The following is a 17573-nucleotide window of genomic DNA, read 5'->3' as shown; positions in this document are numbered from 1 at the left end:
CAGACTCGCTGCCCCAGGACATCTGCACAACCCCCCTCAACTTAACATCTGTTTACGTCTTCATAAGCCCAGCGTAAGTTGAAAGTGTTTTGAAATTCCATTTAATGTGCTTCGCAGGCCAAACACCAGGGCTTATCTTCACCTGCCTTAAAAGGCTCAGAACACTTACATTAACTGACACTTGGGTAAAATCATCTAACTCAAGCCTTGTTGTTGCTCCGTTGCTCAGTCTTGTCCAGATTTTTGTGACCGATGGACTATAGCACAGCAGGTTTTCTTGTCCATCACCAACTCCCAGGGCTTGCTCAAACTCATGTCCATTTAGCCGGTGATGCCATCCAACCATCTAATCCTCCGTCGTCCCCTTCGCCTCCTGACCTCAATCTTTTCCAGCATCAGGCTCTTTTCAAATGAGTCAGCTCTTCACATCAGGGGGCCAAAATATTGGAGCTTCAGCATCAGTCCTTCCAGTGAATATTCAGGACTGATTTCCTTTAGGGATTGACTGGTTGGATCTTCTTGCAGTCCAAGGGACTCAAGAGTCTTCTCCAACACCACAGTTCAAAAGCATCAATTTTTCAGCACTCAGCTTTCTTCACAGTCCAACTCTCACATCCATACATGACCACTGGAAAAACCATAGCCTTGACTAGATGGACCTTAGTTGGCAAAGTAATGTCTCTGCTTTTCAATATGCTATCTAGGTGGTCATAACTTTTCTTCCAAGGAGTAAGCATCTTTTATTTCATGGCTGCACTCACTATCTGCAGTGATTTTGGAGCCCAAAAAAATAAAGTCTGACACTGTTTCCCCATCTATTTCCCATGAAGTGGTGGAACCACATGCCATGATCTTCGTTTTCTGAATGTTGAGCTTTAAGCCAACTTGTTCACTGTCCACTTTCACTTTCCTCAAGAGGCTTTTTAGTTCTTCTTCACTTTCTGCCATAAGGGTGGTGTCATCTGCATATCTGAGGCTATTGATATTTCTCCTGGCAATCTTGATTCCAGCTTGTGCTTCTTCCAGCCAGCGTTTCTCATGATGTACTCTGCATATAAGTTAAACAAGCAGGGTGACAATCTACAGCCTTGCTCTTTAGTTCCTCTTTGCATTCTGCCGTTGGAGTGGTATCATCTGCATATCTGAGTTGTCAATATTTCTCCTGGCAGTCTAGGTTCCAGTTTGTGATTTATCCAGCTGGGAATTTCATATGATGTACTCTGCATATAAGCTAAATAAGCAGGGTGACAATATATAGCCCTGACGTCCTCCTTTCCTGGTTTTGAACCCGTTCATTGTTCCATGGCCAGTTCTAACAGCTGCTTTTTGACCCGCATGCAGGTTTCTCAGGAGGCAGGTAAGGTGTCTGTCATCCCATCTCTTGAAGAACTTTCCACAGTTTCTTGTGATTCACAGGCAACGGTTTTTATGTAGTCAGTGAAGCAGAAGTCGATGTTTCTCTGGAATTCTTTTGCCTTTTTTTTCTCTGATCCAGTGGATGTTGGCAGTTTGATCTCTGGTTCCTCTGCCCTTTCTAAAGTCAGCTTATACATCTGGAAGTTCTCAAGCCTATTTTATTAACGGAAAGTGCAGATCGTCTGGTATAATTTACTGAATAATGAACACACACACACACACACAAAAAAAAAAACCAGAGGGGTTGTCAGGGCCCAGGGTGGCCGTGAGTGTGAGTTGCTCACCCTCCTGAGCACCGGAGGTCTCGGCTGCAGCCGCGGCACTGCCCAGCTTCCACAGCAGAGGACAGACTGCACATCGCAGGTGGGAAAGATCGAAATTCGAAATTCAAAGTGCAGTTTCTCCTGAATATGTGTTGCTTCCACAGCATCATAAAGTCAAAGAGTAAAACATTGAGTCATGAATCAGGGACCTTCTGTACGAGGTGATTTTGTTTTTACACCAAGGGGAATCAGAGGTCTATTTGTCTGAATTCCTCAAGTGACCACTGCCCAGCCCGCTCAGCTTGACTTTCCCTAAAGACTGTTTCTAGGAGAAAGCAGCCAGGGCTGCTCCCCTTCCCTACTGTCTGGATGGCTCAGGGACTTCACACACACAGGGACCACATCCTGCGTCCACACTTAGGTGTTCAACGCAGCTTTGGGGTTCAGATGCTCGCTGTGTGCTAGAGAGTATCCTCTTTCTCAGCAGAACTTTGTGATAAAGACAGAATTGGGAGCAGGTTCAGATACGATGCATTTCCTGTGGTTTTTAATGAGGACATTGGCCAGAGAGCAGTTAGTCACCAGGACTCTTTTAGACTCAGGGCAGGATCTCAGGCCCACGGCACGTGCCCAGGCAGCCAGGCCCCAGGAACATGTGCCCAGGCTCTCCTCTCCCAGAGAAGCAGCGCTGCCCCCTCAGCAGAGACAGGGCCTCTGTCTGAGGGTGGCAAGCGTGCCTCGGCCTGTGAGATGCACTGCTGCTGCTGCTAAGTCGCTTCAGTCGTGTCCGACTCTGTGCGACCCCATAGACGGCATCTCACCAGGCTCCCCCGTCCCTGGGATTCTCCAGGCAAGAACACTGGAGTGGGGTGCCATTGCCTTCTCCAATGCATGAAAGTGAAAAGTGTAAGTGAAGTCGCTCAGTCGTGTCCGACCCTTAGCGACCCCATGGACTGCAGCCCACCAGGCTCCTCCGCCCATGGGAATTTCCAGGCCAGAGCACTGGAGTGGGCGCCATCGCCTTCTCCAGTGAGACACACTGGGGAAACTGAAGTGGCCAGCAAGCTTTTCACCCAGAGTGGAGGGTGGTGGTGACTGACGGCTGGGAGAAGGGCCAGCTGGGCCTGGTGTGGGGATGGAGGCATCAGGCACCCAGCGGAAGGGGTGAGCAGGCTCCCAGGAGGAGAAGAAGGAAGAGGCTGGGAGGGGTGAGCCCAGCTGGGCAGCGTCCACAGACCAGGGGCTTTAGCCGAGGCCACGGGTCCAGGATCTGACCCTTTCTCATCAGGACCACTGGGCTTTCAGGTCTGTGAGGGCAGCCCTGGGCCGCCCACAGCAGGCTTGAGCTGCGCTGAGCTGGGCTGAGCTGGGCTGAGCTGGGCTGAGCTGGGCTGGGCCAACTGGGTGAGCTGGGCTGGGCCAACTGGGTGAGCTGGGCTGAGCCGGGTTAAGCTGAGCTGAGTTGGGTTGATCGGGGCTGAGTTGAACTGGGCTGAGCCAGGTTGAGCCAGGCTAGGCTGAGCTGGGCTGAGCTGGGTTGAGCTGAGCTGAGCTGGGCTGAACTGGGTTAAGCTAAGCTGAGTTGGTTGATTGCTGCTGAGCTGAACTAGGCTGACCTGGTTTGAGCTGGGCTGTGCTGGGCTGAGTTGGATTATCCATGGGGGGCTGAGACAGGTCCGGCAGAAATGAACTGCCTGGGCTTGACTAGAGCAAGCTGATGGGATGCTCTGGGCTTGCTTAGCCTCTGCTGAGCGTGCTGAGTCTAGCTGGGCTGAGATGGCCGTGCTGGACTGTCCTGGCCAACACTGGGCTGACCTCAGGGATCTGGTTGTGCTGAGGACTGGGGGCCTGAGTGTGTATCAGTCTTATTGATGACCCCAGAGGCCCGGGCCAGGCCCCAGGTGGCTGAGCCGCGGGCAGTGAGGGTGGGCTGGCAGGGCTGAGTGTGCCCTCCGCTCCACTGTCCCAGAGAGAAGGTGGAGCTGCCCACACCCCCAACCAGCAGGACGCCTCTCACCCCCCTCTTCTCCTGTGTCCTCTCTCGGGTCCCCAGAAGGTGAATCACACCCGAGAGTCTTCCCCCTGGTGTCCTGCGTGAGCTCCCCATCCGATGAGAGCACGGTGGCCCTGGGCTGCCTGGCCCGGGACTTCGTGCCCAATTCAGTCAGCTTCTCCTGGAAGTTCAACAACAGCGCAGTCAGCAGTGAGAGATTCTGGACCTTCCCCGAAGTCCTGAGGGACGGCTTGTGGTCGGCCTCCTCTCAGGTGGCCCTGCCCTCCTCGAGCGCCTTTCAAGGGCCGTATGACTACCTGGTGTGCGAAGTCCAGCACCCCAAGGGAGGAAAGACCGTCGGAACCGTGAGGGTGGTCCCCAGAGGTGAGCCAGGCTCTGCCCATGGCCGGGGTGGGGGTGGGACCAGGGGAGCCCACCCCCGCCCTTCCTGTCCACCTTGCAGCCCCTCCCCCAGGGCACAGCGCATTCTGACCCTCACCTGCTCCCTGCTCCTCTGGTTTCAGCATCGACTCCAACCCCGACCACTCCATTGCCTTCTCTGATATCCGGGTCAGAGGGCTCCATCAAGGCCGTCAGCACGCAGAGCAGCCCAGGTGAGCAGCCCCACCCACGCACACCTGTCTGCCCGTCCCTCCGCTGCCCCTTCAGGCCGCCCTCGAAGACTTCTCTGTTGAGTCCTTAAGTCACACCTTGAGCCAGGAAGTCACACCTGAACTCAGGGGCACCGACTGTGGGCCAGGCCCGGGCTCGGCACTGGCAGATGCCACCTCAGGCCCCTGTGTGGCCCTCAGCCCCTCGTGAACGGGTGAGGTACCCAGATCACACTGGGAGACCCATGGTGAGAGGGAGGCCCACAGGCCAGCTCTGGACTCCCCTGGTCCAGCCCACACATGGAACTGAGTGTGGAGCTGAGACCCTCACAGACACTGTGCCGCCTGCCAGGCTGCCCTGCCCCCAACCTGCACCTGGCTCCAGCTTATCTGAGTGCCGGGCACCCAGCTGGGGCCCAGAGTCACCCCTCACCCTGGACGCACCCCTGGCCCAGAGCAGGAGCTGCTGGAGGGAGCTGGGCAGTTCCCTCACCGGCCCCCGGACCACTGGCGACCCTCCAAATGGGACCATGGCTGTGACGTCTCCCTGGGTGGCCCCCCACCCAGCCTGTGGGCCATGATGCCCACAGTCCAGGGAAGAATCTGCCACCGATGTGCACGACCCCTGGGTGTGGGGTGACCTGGTCAGGCACACAGGGTGGGCCGAGTCAGGAGAGAGGTGGGCCCTGCAGATTACAGGGTCACCTCGGGGTCGGGGGGCCCTGCGCACAGCCCAGCCCTCCCCGAGCATCAGTGGTCAGCCCTGACCAGACTGCTGCAGCCACGCCGCCCACCCAGCAGCCTTGGGGGTGGGGGCTGAGCTCCGCAAGCACAAGCTGCCCCCTCCTGCCCCAGGGCTGGACTGCCCTCCCATGGGGAGTGACCCTCCTGGGGCCCAGGGCCTGCTGACTGCATGAGCCCAGCCCTCCCCTCAGGCCGTGGCCCCTGACACAGACACAGTGCAGCTCGAGCACAGCCTGAAGGCCAGATGAATCCCGAAGCCAGATCCCTGCAGCCGGGGCTGGCCTGCCCAGCTTAGAGGGATGAACAGGACAGAAGTCCTGTGTGGTGGCAGCACAGCCTCAAATATCTGCTCTCTGGGCCTTTATAGAAAAAGCTGGCTGACCCCTGGCTGTCAGAGACCCGTGGCCAGTCGCTCACGAGTCCTTTTCGTTGTAAGCTGTCCTGGCGATGGTCATGAGGGCAGCCCCCAGGCACTTAGCATAGATACTCGCAACCATCAAGGGGGCAGCCAGGGTCCCACCGGGACCGGAGCAGAGCCGCGGACACTGGTGGAGGAGACCCCCAGACGACGGCCACCCCTGGGGCTGAGGATGTGGGGATCTTCAGCCCCCGCTATCTGTGGCGCCCGGAGGAGACCCTGACTCCCCCCATTCTCCACAGCACCGACCACCAGCCACAGACAGACAGAAGCCCAGACACTGGCGTGTCCAAAGGAACCCTGCAGAGGTCAGTCCCTGGGGACAGAGGGGGAGAAGGGTGGAGTGCTTTCGGGGGCACCAGAAACAGCCTGCTTGCAAGCAAGACCGCAGCCCAGTGGTGGGCAGACGCCTGCCCTCTGCACTGCTGGAAGCAACAGAGTCCAGGGGTCCCTGGGGAGAGGGCCGGCCTGGGGCCAGGCGGGTGCCGCTGGCCAGCCCTCAACCCCACCGCCCCCCCACCAAGACCCCCACACCTCTCCTCCCCCTCCCCGCAGAGTGTCAGAACCACACCCAGGCCCCCAGAGTCCACCTGCTGCCCCCAACCCCCCAGGGCCTCTGGCTCCTGGACAAGGCCGAGTTCACCTGCCTGGCCACGGGGGAGGCCCCGCTGGATGCCCACTTCTCCTGGGAGGTGAACGGGCAGCCCCACGGCGGGGCCTTGGAGGAGGGACCCACCAGGCACATAAACAGCTCCTGGAGCCAGAGCAGCCGCCTGGCCCTGCCCAGGTCCCTGTGGGCCTCGGGCTCCAACGTCACCTGCACACTGAGCAGCCCTGGCCTGCAGTCGCCGGTGACCCTGACGGCTCAGAGAGAACATGGTGAGGGCAGCCGCGGGCCCCACGGCACCCCGGCCACCTCCTTCCCCCGGGGACCCACCCCCTGGAGCCCCAGCTCGCGAGCATAACGCGGCTTCTCCCCGCAGCCGCCTCAGTGCCTGGCAATCTGACCCTCCGCACTGTGACCGCGCCTGGCCCCTTCTCCCCTGCCTGGCTCCTGTGCGAGGTGTCCGGCTTCTCACCCGTGGACATCCTCCTCACGTGGCTGGAGGGCCAGCAAGAAGTGGAGCCTTCCCAGTTTGCCACGGCACACACCACAGCCCAGGCTGGGCGCACCTCATCCCACACCTGGAGTGTCCTGCGTGTCTCCAGCCCCCTGGACCACGCGGGGGCCACCTACACCTGTGTGGTCAGCCACGAGGCCTCCCGGACGCTCCTCAATGGCAGCTGCAGCCTGGACACTGGTGGTGAGTCACATGGGCCTGGGCCTCCATCTGAGCGGCCAGGACACGGGGAGGGGAGTGAGGGGCAGCCCCAGAGGCGCCGGGCAGCAGGGACGTGGCCGCTCCATGTTGGGGTCCTGGGGCTCTGGAAGCCCGACAGCTGCCCCGCTGGCCCCAGACACACGTCCACACGCTGCGCACCAGTCCAGGAAGGGCGGGAGGTGTTGCCCTTGGTCCCCAGGACCAAGCAGCCATTTCCCACCAAGATGTGCCCGCCACAGGGCACAAAGCAGGGGCCTGCCCTGGGCTGGGAGTGAGGGTGGCCACCCTCAACAGCTGCCCTCTGGGGGCGTCCGAGGCTCCCCGCTCCCAAGCCGCCCACCCTTCCGGGAGCCCAGTCGGCACCTGGGAGGCCGCGTATGCCCAGGACGGGGGCTGGACTGGGGCTCCCAGGGGGTCTGATTCGCACACACCCACAGCGGCCCCTGACGGTGGGCCTCCTGGAGGAACACAGGGGCAGGCGCCACGGAGGAGGGTGTCTGGGGGCCCAGGGCTCGCCCTCCCCTCTGAGGTGTCCTCCCCCGGCACTGCAGCATGCAGCCCGGCCCCGCGAGACCACGGTAGACACACCAGTCAGGGAGGTGGCAGGACGCACGGGCCGGCAGGCGTCCAGCCCACCCAGTGGGGGGGCCGGCAGGGAAGGTGTCCGATGGGGGCCCGAGGCAGTGGGCACTGGGAGAGGAAGGCTAGGCTCTCCCAGGGTCCAGGACCTAGCCTGCAGGCCTGAGCTGCTGTGGGCCCCACGCTGAGTGGGGAAGACATGCAGACCACAGCCCAGGCCCCGACACCTCGCGAGAGACGGGCCTCGCATGGTGTGCCCTGAAGGCCACGGAGGGTGCCCAGGGGCCCGCCGCAGCATGCCCACACCCACCCCCGCCACACGCCCCCCAGCAGGCCCCCCGCCCACACCCCTGCCCCACACACCCCGTAGGGCCTCCTTCTTTAGACCCAGCCTAGCCTCACCCCGGACTGGCGGCCTGACACAGCCCGGGCACTGTGCAGCCTCAAGTCACAGGACACTCTGAACCGGCCTCCCCCAGAGGCTTGACCCAAACTTCCCACTTTCCTGTGGGAGCCAAAGCTACATCCAGCAGCCAGGGCCACACTCTGTACAGGGCGAGTGGCAGAGGCTGCGGGAGGCCTGGCCAGACCCCAGGGCCCCTGGAGAGGTGAGGGGACAGCCCCGCTCCAGGGGCCACAGCCGGCACCAGCCCCGGCCCCAGGGCTGACCAGCCACCGGGCCTTCCCTGGTGGGCCCTCCTCCAGACCAGAGGAGGACGGCCAGAGCCGCACCCTGTAAGGCAGCCTGGGTCTCCACAGCCGGGACGGCAGCTCCTCCTCGCTGGGCCAGCTGCCCCCCACTTCTAGCACTGTTGCCTGAGGGGCCTGCTGCTCTCCTTAAAGGACTCCCACGCTCCCCCCACCCCACCCCGTCCACCTGCATCTGAAGGCCACCCCTCCGTCTCGGTTCCAGGCCCAGCCCACCGCCACTGCCCTCTTCTCAAAGGAGGCCACTCACAGCTCGGCCCAGGCCGGCAGCTGTGGTGGTCATTCTCACAAAGTAGCAGCTGGAAGGCTCCCCCGGGGGCCCCTGGCCTCTGCTTCCTGGTCCTGCTCTGGGGCCCCAGGCTCCTCAACCACGGGCCGCATCTCCCGAAAGCCTGCGTCAGCCCGGCCCCCCAGACTGCAGCCGGGGCCCTCTGCCCTCTGTCATCACAGAAGCCAAGACACCCACCCAAGTCCTGCGCCCCTCGAATCGGCCCCTTCTGTCCGAAGACCCCACCCCAGTCCTCCTGTCCCTGCCGGTCTCACGGCCCAGGGCTGTCCCCCTTCAGCCCACCCTCCTCTCAGCTGCCAAGGTGACCTTCAAACACCCATCAAAGTTCTGCTTCCACGTAGGATGTAGAAGCCAGTAGGTCAGCCACTCTGGTGGTAACAAAAGGTCAATGCCAAATAAACCATAAAAATCATGTTTATTTAAAGTCTCAGACGAGCCAAGGACTCAGTGTCCAACTGGCCCAAATTCCTAGGTCAGAAGAGGCTGCTGGCAGGTATCCTTATCCTCAACAAAGGCGGACAGAGGCCTGGGCATCCGTGAGACGAGAGGGACGTGACGGAACCAGACAGGGTTTAGTTCCCACACAGGCTGGCCCAGGGTGTGGGTACAGGCTAGCCCCCGAAAAATCCCCTGGGCCCATGACCCTCCACCCAGGGATTCTGCTGTGAGCAGCCCCTGAGAGCAGGTGGGGCCACAGCAGGAGAGGTCCAGGCTCAGAGCCTTTCCTGCCAGGAGGAGGGGCCTCACCCCACTCCCACGCCAGGAGCCAGTAGCCAAGGAACCCGCCACCCAGCCCAACTCAACTCCTGGTGAAAACACAGCTCCTCACCCTCACTGCCCGACAGAGGAGAGTGCGCTCACTCCACAGAAAGTATACACGCGTCATCAACTTCACGCTCACTTTCTGTCTGTGCACCATGGCCGGCGTGCAATCAAAATTCCCTCGGCGTGCAAAGAAGCAGAAAACCTTCACCGTAGTCAGTATGAAAACAGCAAATAAAGCTAGACCGCAGGTGACCCAGACCTTGTGCTGAAAACAATTGCAGTCATGCTCTCGGCTTAAGCTGTGTGGGTGGCTCCTGTTGCCTTGAGAAAAACGTCCGACCCCACAGTTTCACGGGCTCTTCCCAAAGGGCTGCCACAGCAGAGACAGGTGAAGGGGCGTGACCTTTCTCGCCTGCAGTTCTTCTCAACGTGGCTTCTCCAACCAGAGTTCTTTCCCGCCTTCTCACCCCGGCAGCTCCTGCCTGTCATTCACACAAGCTCTCCTGTGCATCTGAGAAGACCTCCCTGACTCCATGGCTGGGCCATGGGGCAGCCGGGACCCCTGGCCTTTACCCGAACGGAGCGCATCCAGCGGGTCCTGTCATCGCATTTAGCCGCCTCACCGACCCCCAGACCACTCACCCCTGTATTCCATGTGTCTAGGACAGGTTCCTTCAGGTTCTCCATGGCAAAGGGCTGCTGCCTTTGAAAAATTTTCCGATGAATCATGGATCCATACCATTGCCACAATATGAACTCATTAGCGGAAAACTGAGACAAATGGAAACCACGATGCATCGCTGTTTCATCATTAGATCCCACAGAGGGCGAGCACAGTCTCCATGCTTACTTCCTGTGCCGTGACCAGTGGTTCCTGGACGGCAGCCCTGCAGAGCCCACCTCCCACACCTCTGGTCAGGCTCAAGGCGGACCCCCAGGGAATGAATGCTCATGGAAAGAGGGACTAGGAAGTCCGGGCCGGGTGATGGGTCCCGGGACTTAGCACTTCCTCCCTGCCCCGGGCCCTCCCACTGGACTGGAGCGCGGCTCCACACGAGGGTTCTGAGCTGGCCGGCCCATCCTGCCCCGGCCCCCACCCCAGGTGCAGCAGGACTGACTTCTGAGGCACAGACTGGGCCCTGGCTTAAAGCCTCTGGTTCCCAGCCTCGACCTGCCCGGGCCTCCTGTGGACACCTCGGCCAGCTCCCCGCTGCAGTACGCAAGGCTCCCGTCCACTCTCCCGACTCAGGGCCCTCGTGACGCCGTTCCTCCTGCTGGGACACCGCCCGGCCTCACCTTTCACCCTCACACAGCAGCTGCTTCTACGAGAGGCTGTCGCTGCAGGCTGCAGGGCGGGGCCTGAGGATCCACATCGGCATCAGGGCTGCCCACCCGCCGCCCGCACTCATGCTGGCATGAAGGCCGGCTTCAGGCCATCTGCCCCACTGTGCTTGTGCCCCATGCAGCTCTGTGCCCCATCGGGCCCTGTGACCCCGCTGTGCCCCGTCGGGCCCTGTGACCACTCTGTACCCCATCAGGCCCTGTGACCTCTCTGTGCCCCGTCGGGCCCTGTGACCCCTCTATGCCCCGTCGGGCCCTCTGACCCCTCTGTGCCTCATCAGGCCCTGTGACCCCTCTGTGCCCCATCAGGCCCTGTGACCCCTCTGTGCCCCATCAGGCCCTGTGACCTCTCTGTGCCCCGTCGGGCCCTCTGACCCGTCTGTGCCCCATCAGGCCCTGTGACCTCTCTGTGCCCCATCGGGCCCTGTGACCCCTCTGTGCCCCGTCGGGCCCTGTGACCCCTCTGTGCCCCATCCGTGCCCCGCAGGGAGAAGGTTGTTCACACGGGGCCCCAACGCCACTGGAGCCGTGTGGGGGGCTGTGGCCGTGCCCCACGGGCAGACTTCTTGTGGTCAGCAGCGTGCCGTGTGCTGGGGTGGGCGTGGGTCAGCCCTCAGCAGCGCCCACTCCCCCACAGGTCTGGCCACCTGGCCACCGTGGAGCCAGGACGAGAGCAGCGACGACGGCACGGATGTGGAGGATGCCAGCCCACTCTGGCTCACCTTCCTGGCCCTCTTCCTCGTCACTGTGGTCTACGGCGGCTTCGTCACCTTCATCAAGGCAGGTGGCCCGGGCAGGTGGGGCCCTATGTCCAGAGCCAGGGCCCCTAGGGTTGGCCAGGATCTCTGAGGAGCCACCCACTCAGCCCTGGAGCAGGACAGGCACTAGGACCTACTCCCCAGGGTCACGGGGACATGGGGTCCCCAGCTCGGCTGCCCAGGGGCCCTAGGTCTCAGAGCCCCAGCCCCTTCCTGACCCCGGGGCTTTTGCTGCAGGTGAAGTAGCCCCGGAGAGCAGACGCCGGGTCCACACGGACAGAACCTGGCCTCCACACCACCCACTGCTCCCAGAGGGCAGAGGAGCCCACATTGGACCCCACCCTGCGCACAGAGGCCATGGAGCCCCACACTCGGTCCACCACAGAGCCCAGCCCCCAGACCAAGAGGAGGGCATCATGGTGCAGAGAGGGGGCCCCAGGCTGGCCCTGCAGCCCCAGAGCCCGTGGTCTTGGCTGCAGACACCCCCCCCCCACCTCTGTGCCCACCGTCTGCTACATAAAGAGCTTTGGTCTTTCCTCCTGCCTCCCACTTCTGTGCCCCAGCCCTCAGATCTTGCAGGTGAGAGCGCCCAGGAGGCCGAGGGCAAACACCCGAGCGGGTCCACCCACACAGGAGAGGCGGGCAGGGTCAGGCACACAGCAGGGGGCTGCCTCGGGAGGAAGATGCCGAGCCGACTGCGCTGAAGGGACTGGGCACGCCAGATGCGTGTGTCCACACCTGCACACACGGGTGCACACACAGGCAGCCCTCACACTTAAGCATGTGTGCACCTACAGTGGGGCCACACCCTGCACACACAAGCACACCCACACGCGTGCAGACACACAAACGCGGGGCACATGCGTGTGGGCACGCGTGCGGAGGTGTGCATCCACACACACGCACACACGTGGACTCACACTCAGAGACGTGAGAGCACACGTGCCCACGCACCACTCAGGTGTGTGCTCACTCACACACACAGGAGAGGGCCCTAAGTGGGGGGAGCGGGAGAGGCTGGGCACACAGAGCCCCCATTAGACGGGCAGGAGGCACCCCTCACGCCCTCACGGAGGGCAGGGTGTGGAGGAAAGTGCTGCCTGAAGGGGCTTGGAGAAAACACTGGCACTGGTCAGCTCCTGGTCACTCCTGGCCCTCGTGCCGCTGTCCAGAGTTCCTGCGGCAGGCGGGTGTGACTCTGGGCCCAGGCAGCCCCCAGGCAGGGAGGCCAGTGTGGCAGACACCCTTCCTCGGTGCTGGCCTCGGGCGAGTCCTGTCTGGCCTCCCCTCTCAGACCAGGAGGAGGGCATCCCGTCTCTGGCCAGTCCCAGTTTTGGACACGGTGTCTCACTCCTCTTGTCGGCTCCAGACTCCACACCATTCGTTCCCCTGCTCACTGGTTGGGTCCCCTGCTCACTGGTTGGGTCCCCTGCTCACTGGTTAGTTCCCCTGCTCACTAGTTAGTTCCCCTGCTCACTGGTTTGTTCCCCTGCTCTCTGGTTGGGTCTGGTTCTCCCTGCTCACTGGTTAGTTCCCCCTGGTCCTGGGCTTCCCCCTTGGCCCCCATCCGCCCCCCCACCTGGCGTATGGCCAGCAGCGCCTGTCCACAGCTCCTGCTCGCCTCTCATCCCAGACATGGACCTTACTGCATGTGTCAGGCCTGGAGGTCAGCGACGCATCTCACTCCCAATACACCCAGCACCACAGTTCTAGACAGCAGGCCGACCCGCCCTACGGACACCAGTCCTGATCCCGCAGCCTCCGAGTGGGGGCTGAGCTTGGCTCCTGAGACGGGAGAGGGGCCCGGCACCTTGGCCTGGAGCCATCACCAGGCCCTCACAGGAGCAGCCGGGGGGCTGGCAGAGCAGAAGGCCTGAGAGGCGGACGAAGGACACAAGTCTACTGACTCTGAGGATGCAGGAGGGGCCATGAGCCGGGTTGAAGCTCTGGCAGGCAGAAGCACCAATGCAGAACCTCCCTGGGGTCTCCGGAGGACAGGCAGCCCTTACCATGCTTGCCAAGGCACAGCAAGACTGTTTCAGATTTGTAGCCTCACTGTGTAGGGAACAAATGTTTGCAGTAATTTGCTGAAGCCACAAAAACAAAGACACCAACTGTCTCTCCAGATCAGCCCTTCCCACTCGAGGCCATTATTGCTCCAGGAGAGGCCGGTGTCCTCCTGCCAAGGCCCCCCCATCCTCCCAGGGCTCAGGTGCAAACCCTGGGAACTGATTCCCTTCCTCGTGGCAGCCCATCCCAGGGGAGGCACAGACCTTGCCCTCTGCCTGTAATCTCCACCAGGAAGCTGAACTTGCCGCCATGGCAGACCTGCTGCCCTCACGGGGGCAGTCGCCATGCCTGTGGGTCCTCAGGGACTTCCTCCGGTCAACCACCCACCCACTGCCCTGTGCCCTCTACAGCCCTCTCCTTCCAGCAGGGAGCAGCCCTGTCTCAAGATCTCAGATGAGGCCTCAGCTGGTCCACAGCCAGAAAGGGCCTCACGTTTTATCGGAAATTCGTCTGCAGGTCCTGGGGTTGCTTGCAGTACCCCCTCCCTGCCCCGGCCTCCTGTCCCGCCTCCCCTGCCTGCTCCCTTCCCTGCTGAGCTCTCAGCTCCCGCCCTTCCTGCACATTCTACGGGTCACACACTCGTCACACCAGCAGGTTGTCTCTTTATCCCAGAAAGCTAACCCCAAGAGCACAGGGACTCCCGATGCTCCGTGTGAGCAGAGACCGTGTGCAGCAGATGCCAGCAAGTACGCATGGAGAGACAGAGACCAAGGGCGCCCAGCACAGAACAGGCGACAAGGTCCCTGACTGACCAGAGCGTCCCCATAGTGACGGCCCTCCTAGACCGCCCCCTCGCCCACTCTTCCCATCTCAGTGAGTGACCACCTGCCAAGTGGGCCCCAAAGGATACCTCGAAGTCGTCTCCAGAGCTGGGGTGAGGCTGCTCCCGAGCCCACAGCCGGCAGGGTATTTCCAACCCTACATTCGTCTGGCAACCCCCGCTCAAACCCCATCATGGGTTCTTGTTACATCAAAAATGGAATCAGGGCTTCCCTGGTGGCCCTGCAGTCAAGAATCAGCCTTGCTTCAACGGGGCCATGGGCTCAACCCCTGGTCGGGGAACTCAATGCCATGCAGCAACTGATCCCACAGCACAAACAGAAAGTCCGTGGGCTTCAGTGAAGACCCGAGGCAGCAAAATTAATAAAAATAAAACAAGAGAATGAAATCTAAATTTTCACGTCTGGAGCCCCACACTGGCCACGCACCCTGCTCTCAGCCATCCACACCTGTGGCCCACTTTCCACAGGTGTCCCCACCTCTGGGAGCCCTAGGGGCTGCCCGCCCCAGCCTGGAGAGCAGGACTGGCAGTTCCAGGACCCGCAGCCCCTGAGGCCTGTGTGAAGGGAGGAAGCAACGTTCGGCCAGAGGGTTGAGGGCCTCGGAGCCTCCAAGGAAGACTCGCCCGTGGCCCCCAAGTGGCTGCTCCCCTGGAGCCCTGTGCAGCCTCACGCCACCCCCCGCTGTCCCCAGACCCACGCTTCTTGCCCCGCCTCCCGGGGGCTCAAGCCCTGGAACCCCACCTGCAGGCCCTGGGAGGCTGGGAGGGCTGTGGGACCCCAAGGCCCACAGATATGACCTCCTGAGCCTGGGGCACTGGTCTGAGCCAAGGAGTCTGGACTTGAGCTCTTTTCTGTCCAATAAACACTTTCACAGAATGCCTCAAAGCACAGCGTGAAGTGGGCTGTCACCCACAAGCTCCTCGCACCCCTCCTAGCGCGGAGCTCCCCTGACCACAGGAAAGTGTACGAGCCGCCTGCCAGCAGACTTCCCCTTTCATCTGCCCGGAGGCCTATCTGCAGGAGGCAGGTGCCCCGGGGCCTCCGCGTGGCCAGCCTTCTCCCTTCCCGGCACCACCGCGGCCCAGGCTCCACTCCGCCATGAGCGTGGGGCCATTACCCCCTCACTCTGCAGCCCGCCTGCCTGCACACCCTCCTCCAGGGCCACGAACATCTGTTTCCAGCCGAGGCAGCAAACAGCACCCATCCGCCCTCCCTCACCTAAATCAAGGCCTGACAAGCCTGGTCCCAGGCTGTGGGACTCACTTCCCAGACACTTGCATGGGGTTCAACTGCTTGCCCATCCCTTGGTGTTTGGGGGGAACAGTCTCAGCCAGTCCTGCTCCCCAAGGCTTATGGACCAAGGCCTCCCCAGACCTGGGCATGAGCGTGCCTGCACACTCCAGCCAGGGCCCACGTCCGTTCCTGGCCCACGGCCAGGCCTATGTTGCTGAGTCTATTCTGGATGACTTGTGGTGGGACAAGGCCTCAAAAGAGAGCCTGGAGATGGAAGAGCAAAGAGTCGGGACCCCTGGTCTCACCATCAGCACAAAAGCAAGGTCAGGACCAGCAGCATCCATGCAAATCAAAACTCAGACCAAAGGAAACGATGGGAGACTATTTATGTTCTGCTGGGGCACACAGGCGTTTTCTCAGAATGACACCACGGCCAGGAACTTTAAAAATAACATTGATAGATCTGCCTACAGAGAGAGAAAATTTTAATCTATAAAGAGAAACTCACAGTAAGCAAAGTTAAATGCTATGAGAGACAGATTGGCTAAAGTATGTAACCTGAAAAAGCCTGTATCAGTCAGGGTTCTTCAGAGAATAAATATCTGAGATAAACAGGTGAATGTACATGTGTACGTTGATATAAAGATATAAGGGAGAGAGACGTTAAGCAACTAGCAGCCCAGAGACCACGGGAAGAGGTGGTGCTACAGTTTGAGTCCAAGGGTATAATTCCTGCTCCCTTGGGGAACCGACTGAGTAGAGGAGGCCCACCCACGTGCAACAATCTGTTTCATTCAACATCTACTGATTTAAATGTTAAGCACATTTTTCAAACACCTTCACCCTTTCCATTAGTGTTTGATCAAATATGTGGACCCTGCGACCTAGTCAAGTTAATCCATAAAATTAACCATCACACAGTCCAACTAAATAAACATTGAAATAAAAAAACGAATGGGACAAACTTCAAGTAAAAGTTTTCAGTGGGAGGTAGAGAGATCATCTCCAGTGGGTTGTAAACAACAAATAACCAGTAAAACACATGAAATTGTCAAAATCCACAAATAACCAAAGAAAATTTGCTCTCAACAATGGCCCACCCATGCGAATGGCAGCTATTCATGTAGACCCACTGCATGCCACACAGGCGTTAAGATGAAAACACACGCAGAGTGACCACATGTGGCACCGCTATCTGACAGGGTAGAAATGACACAGTTAGAAATCAGCCAGCACCTACGAAGGGCATGGCGGCCAGGCAAGGATGGGCACCCCAGTGCCTGGCAAGGTCTTGGCGGAGGCAGGCTTTGTGCAGGTCTGGGTGGCACATCCAGGCACAAGGAGCAGGAGTAAAGGTCCGAGGGACAAACATCTTTGCAAGGTCAAGGGGCAGTGGGAAGGCCAGTGGGGCCAGGTGAACAGATAGGAGCCTGCGGAGGAGGGGTCAGAGCAGCCTGACCACATGGGGCAACACCAGCACTTTCGAGCTTTAGACTTTGTTCTGGGGTGACAGGAAGCCCCTGGAGGCATCTGGGTGGGGTGGGGTTTTCCAACCTTTCACTGGAAAGCAGGCTGTGCAAGAGGAAGGGTGGAAGTTCAGGCGCCCTCAGGATCTGTGCAGAGGTCCTGATGGGAATGTAGGAGGAGGTGGGGGTGCGGAGGGAAGAGAAGCCCTCAGATCAGGCGTGAGCCCAGAGGCTGAGCCAAGGGTCTGCAGAGAGAGGGCTGCTCCCATTGGGCCTCCTGCCTCACAGCATGAATGCAGTGCCATTTGCTGAGGGCCAGGGTCAAAAATTCTCCTTTCAGTGATGAGGGTGTGAGCTGCCCATCAGAGGTCCAGGAAGGGATGCTGGGTGGGAGGCTCTGGGAGCCGGGACTTTGGGGCTGAAGATGAAGTGAGAGGTGGAGGAGCTGGGCTGGGGCCCTTAATTCACAGCAGAGTCAACACAAAGGGCAGCCTCGAGGTCACAGGGAGCAGGGGCAGGGAAGGCGGGAGCCTGCAGGGTGAGGCAGCAGCCTGAGAGGGAGGGTGACAAGGCAGAGCCCCACCCCGCCCCTGCTCCCGATGGTCTGGTCAGAGGCTGTGGGGGTCCCAGTGGGCTCCCAAGTGCAGTCTCTATAGAGAGGTGGCCGGGACACAGCTGGACTGGGCTCAAGACCTGAGAGCAAGGTCTGGTGGCACAGCCTAGCTGCCCCACTCTCACCAAACACAGACCTGGCCTGTAAAGTTCAACGTGTCCTGGGCACAGATAAAATGCCAAATACCAAGACCTTGGTGCCA

At 60.5% G+C, this 17573-nt stretch overlaps 1 gene segment (V, D, J or C); it reads left to right on the top strand.

Moving 5' to 3' along the window:
- The window catches only part of LOC139178304 (immunoglobulin heavy constant delta-like), a 140044-nt gene extending 128301 nt beyond the window's left edge, over positions 1 to 11743 (top strand). Inside the window, 5 exon segments of the C gene segment in view lie at positions 5688 to 5753; positions 6001 to 6324; positions 6429 to 6749; positions 11087 to 11229; positions 11445 to 11743. Coding sequence covers positions 5688 to 5753; positions 6001 to 6324; positions 6429 to 6749; positions 11087 to 11229; positions 11445 to 11453 — 863 coding nt within the window.
- The last annotated feature ends 5830 nt before the right edge of the window (positions 11744 to 17573 follow it).

Source organism: Bos indicus, chromosome 21 (assembly GCF_029378745.1).
Source record: "Bos indicus isolate NIAB-ARS_2022 breed Sahiwal x Tharparkar chromosome 21, NIAB-ARS_B.indTharparkar_mat_pri_1.0, whole genome shotgun sequence".
NCBI lineage: Eukaryota > Metazoa > Chordata > Mammalia > Artiodactyla > Bovidae > Bos > Bos indicus.
The sequence above is the reverse complement of the archived record's forward strand: the minus strand, read 5'-3'. Positions and strand labels throughout refer to the sequence as shown.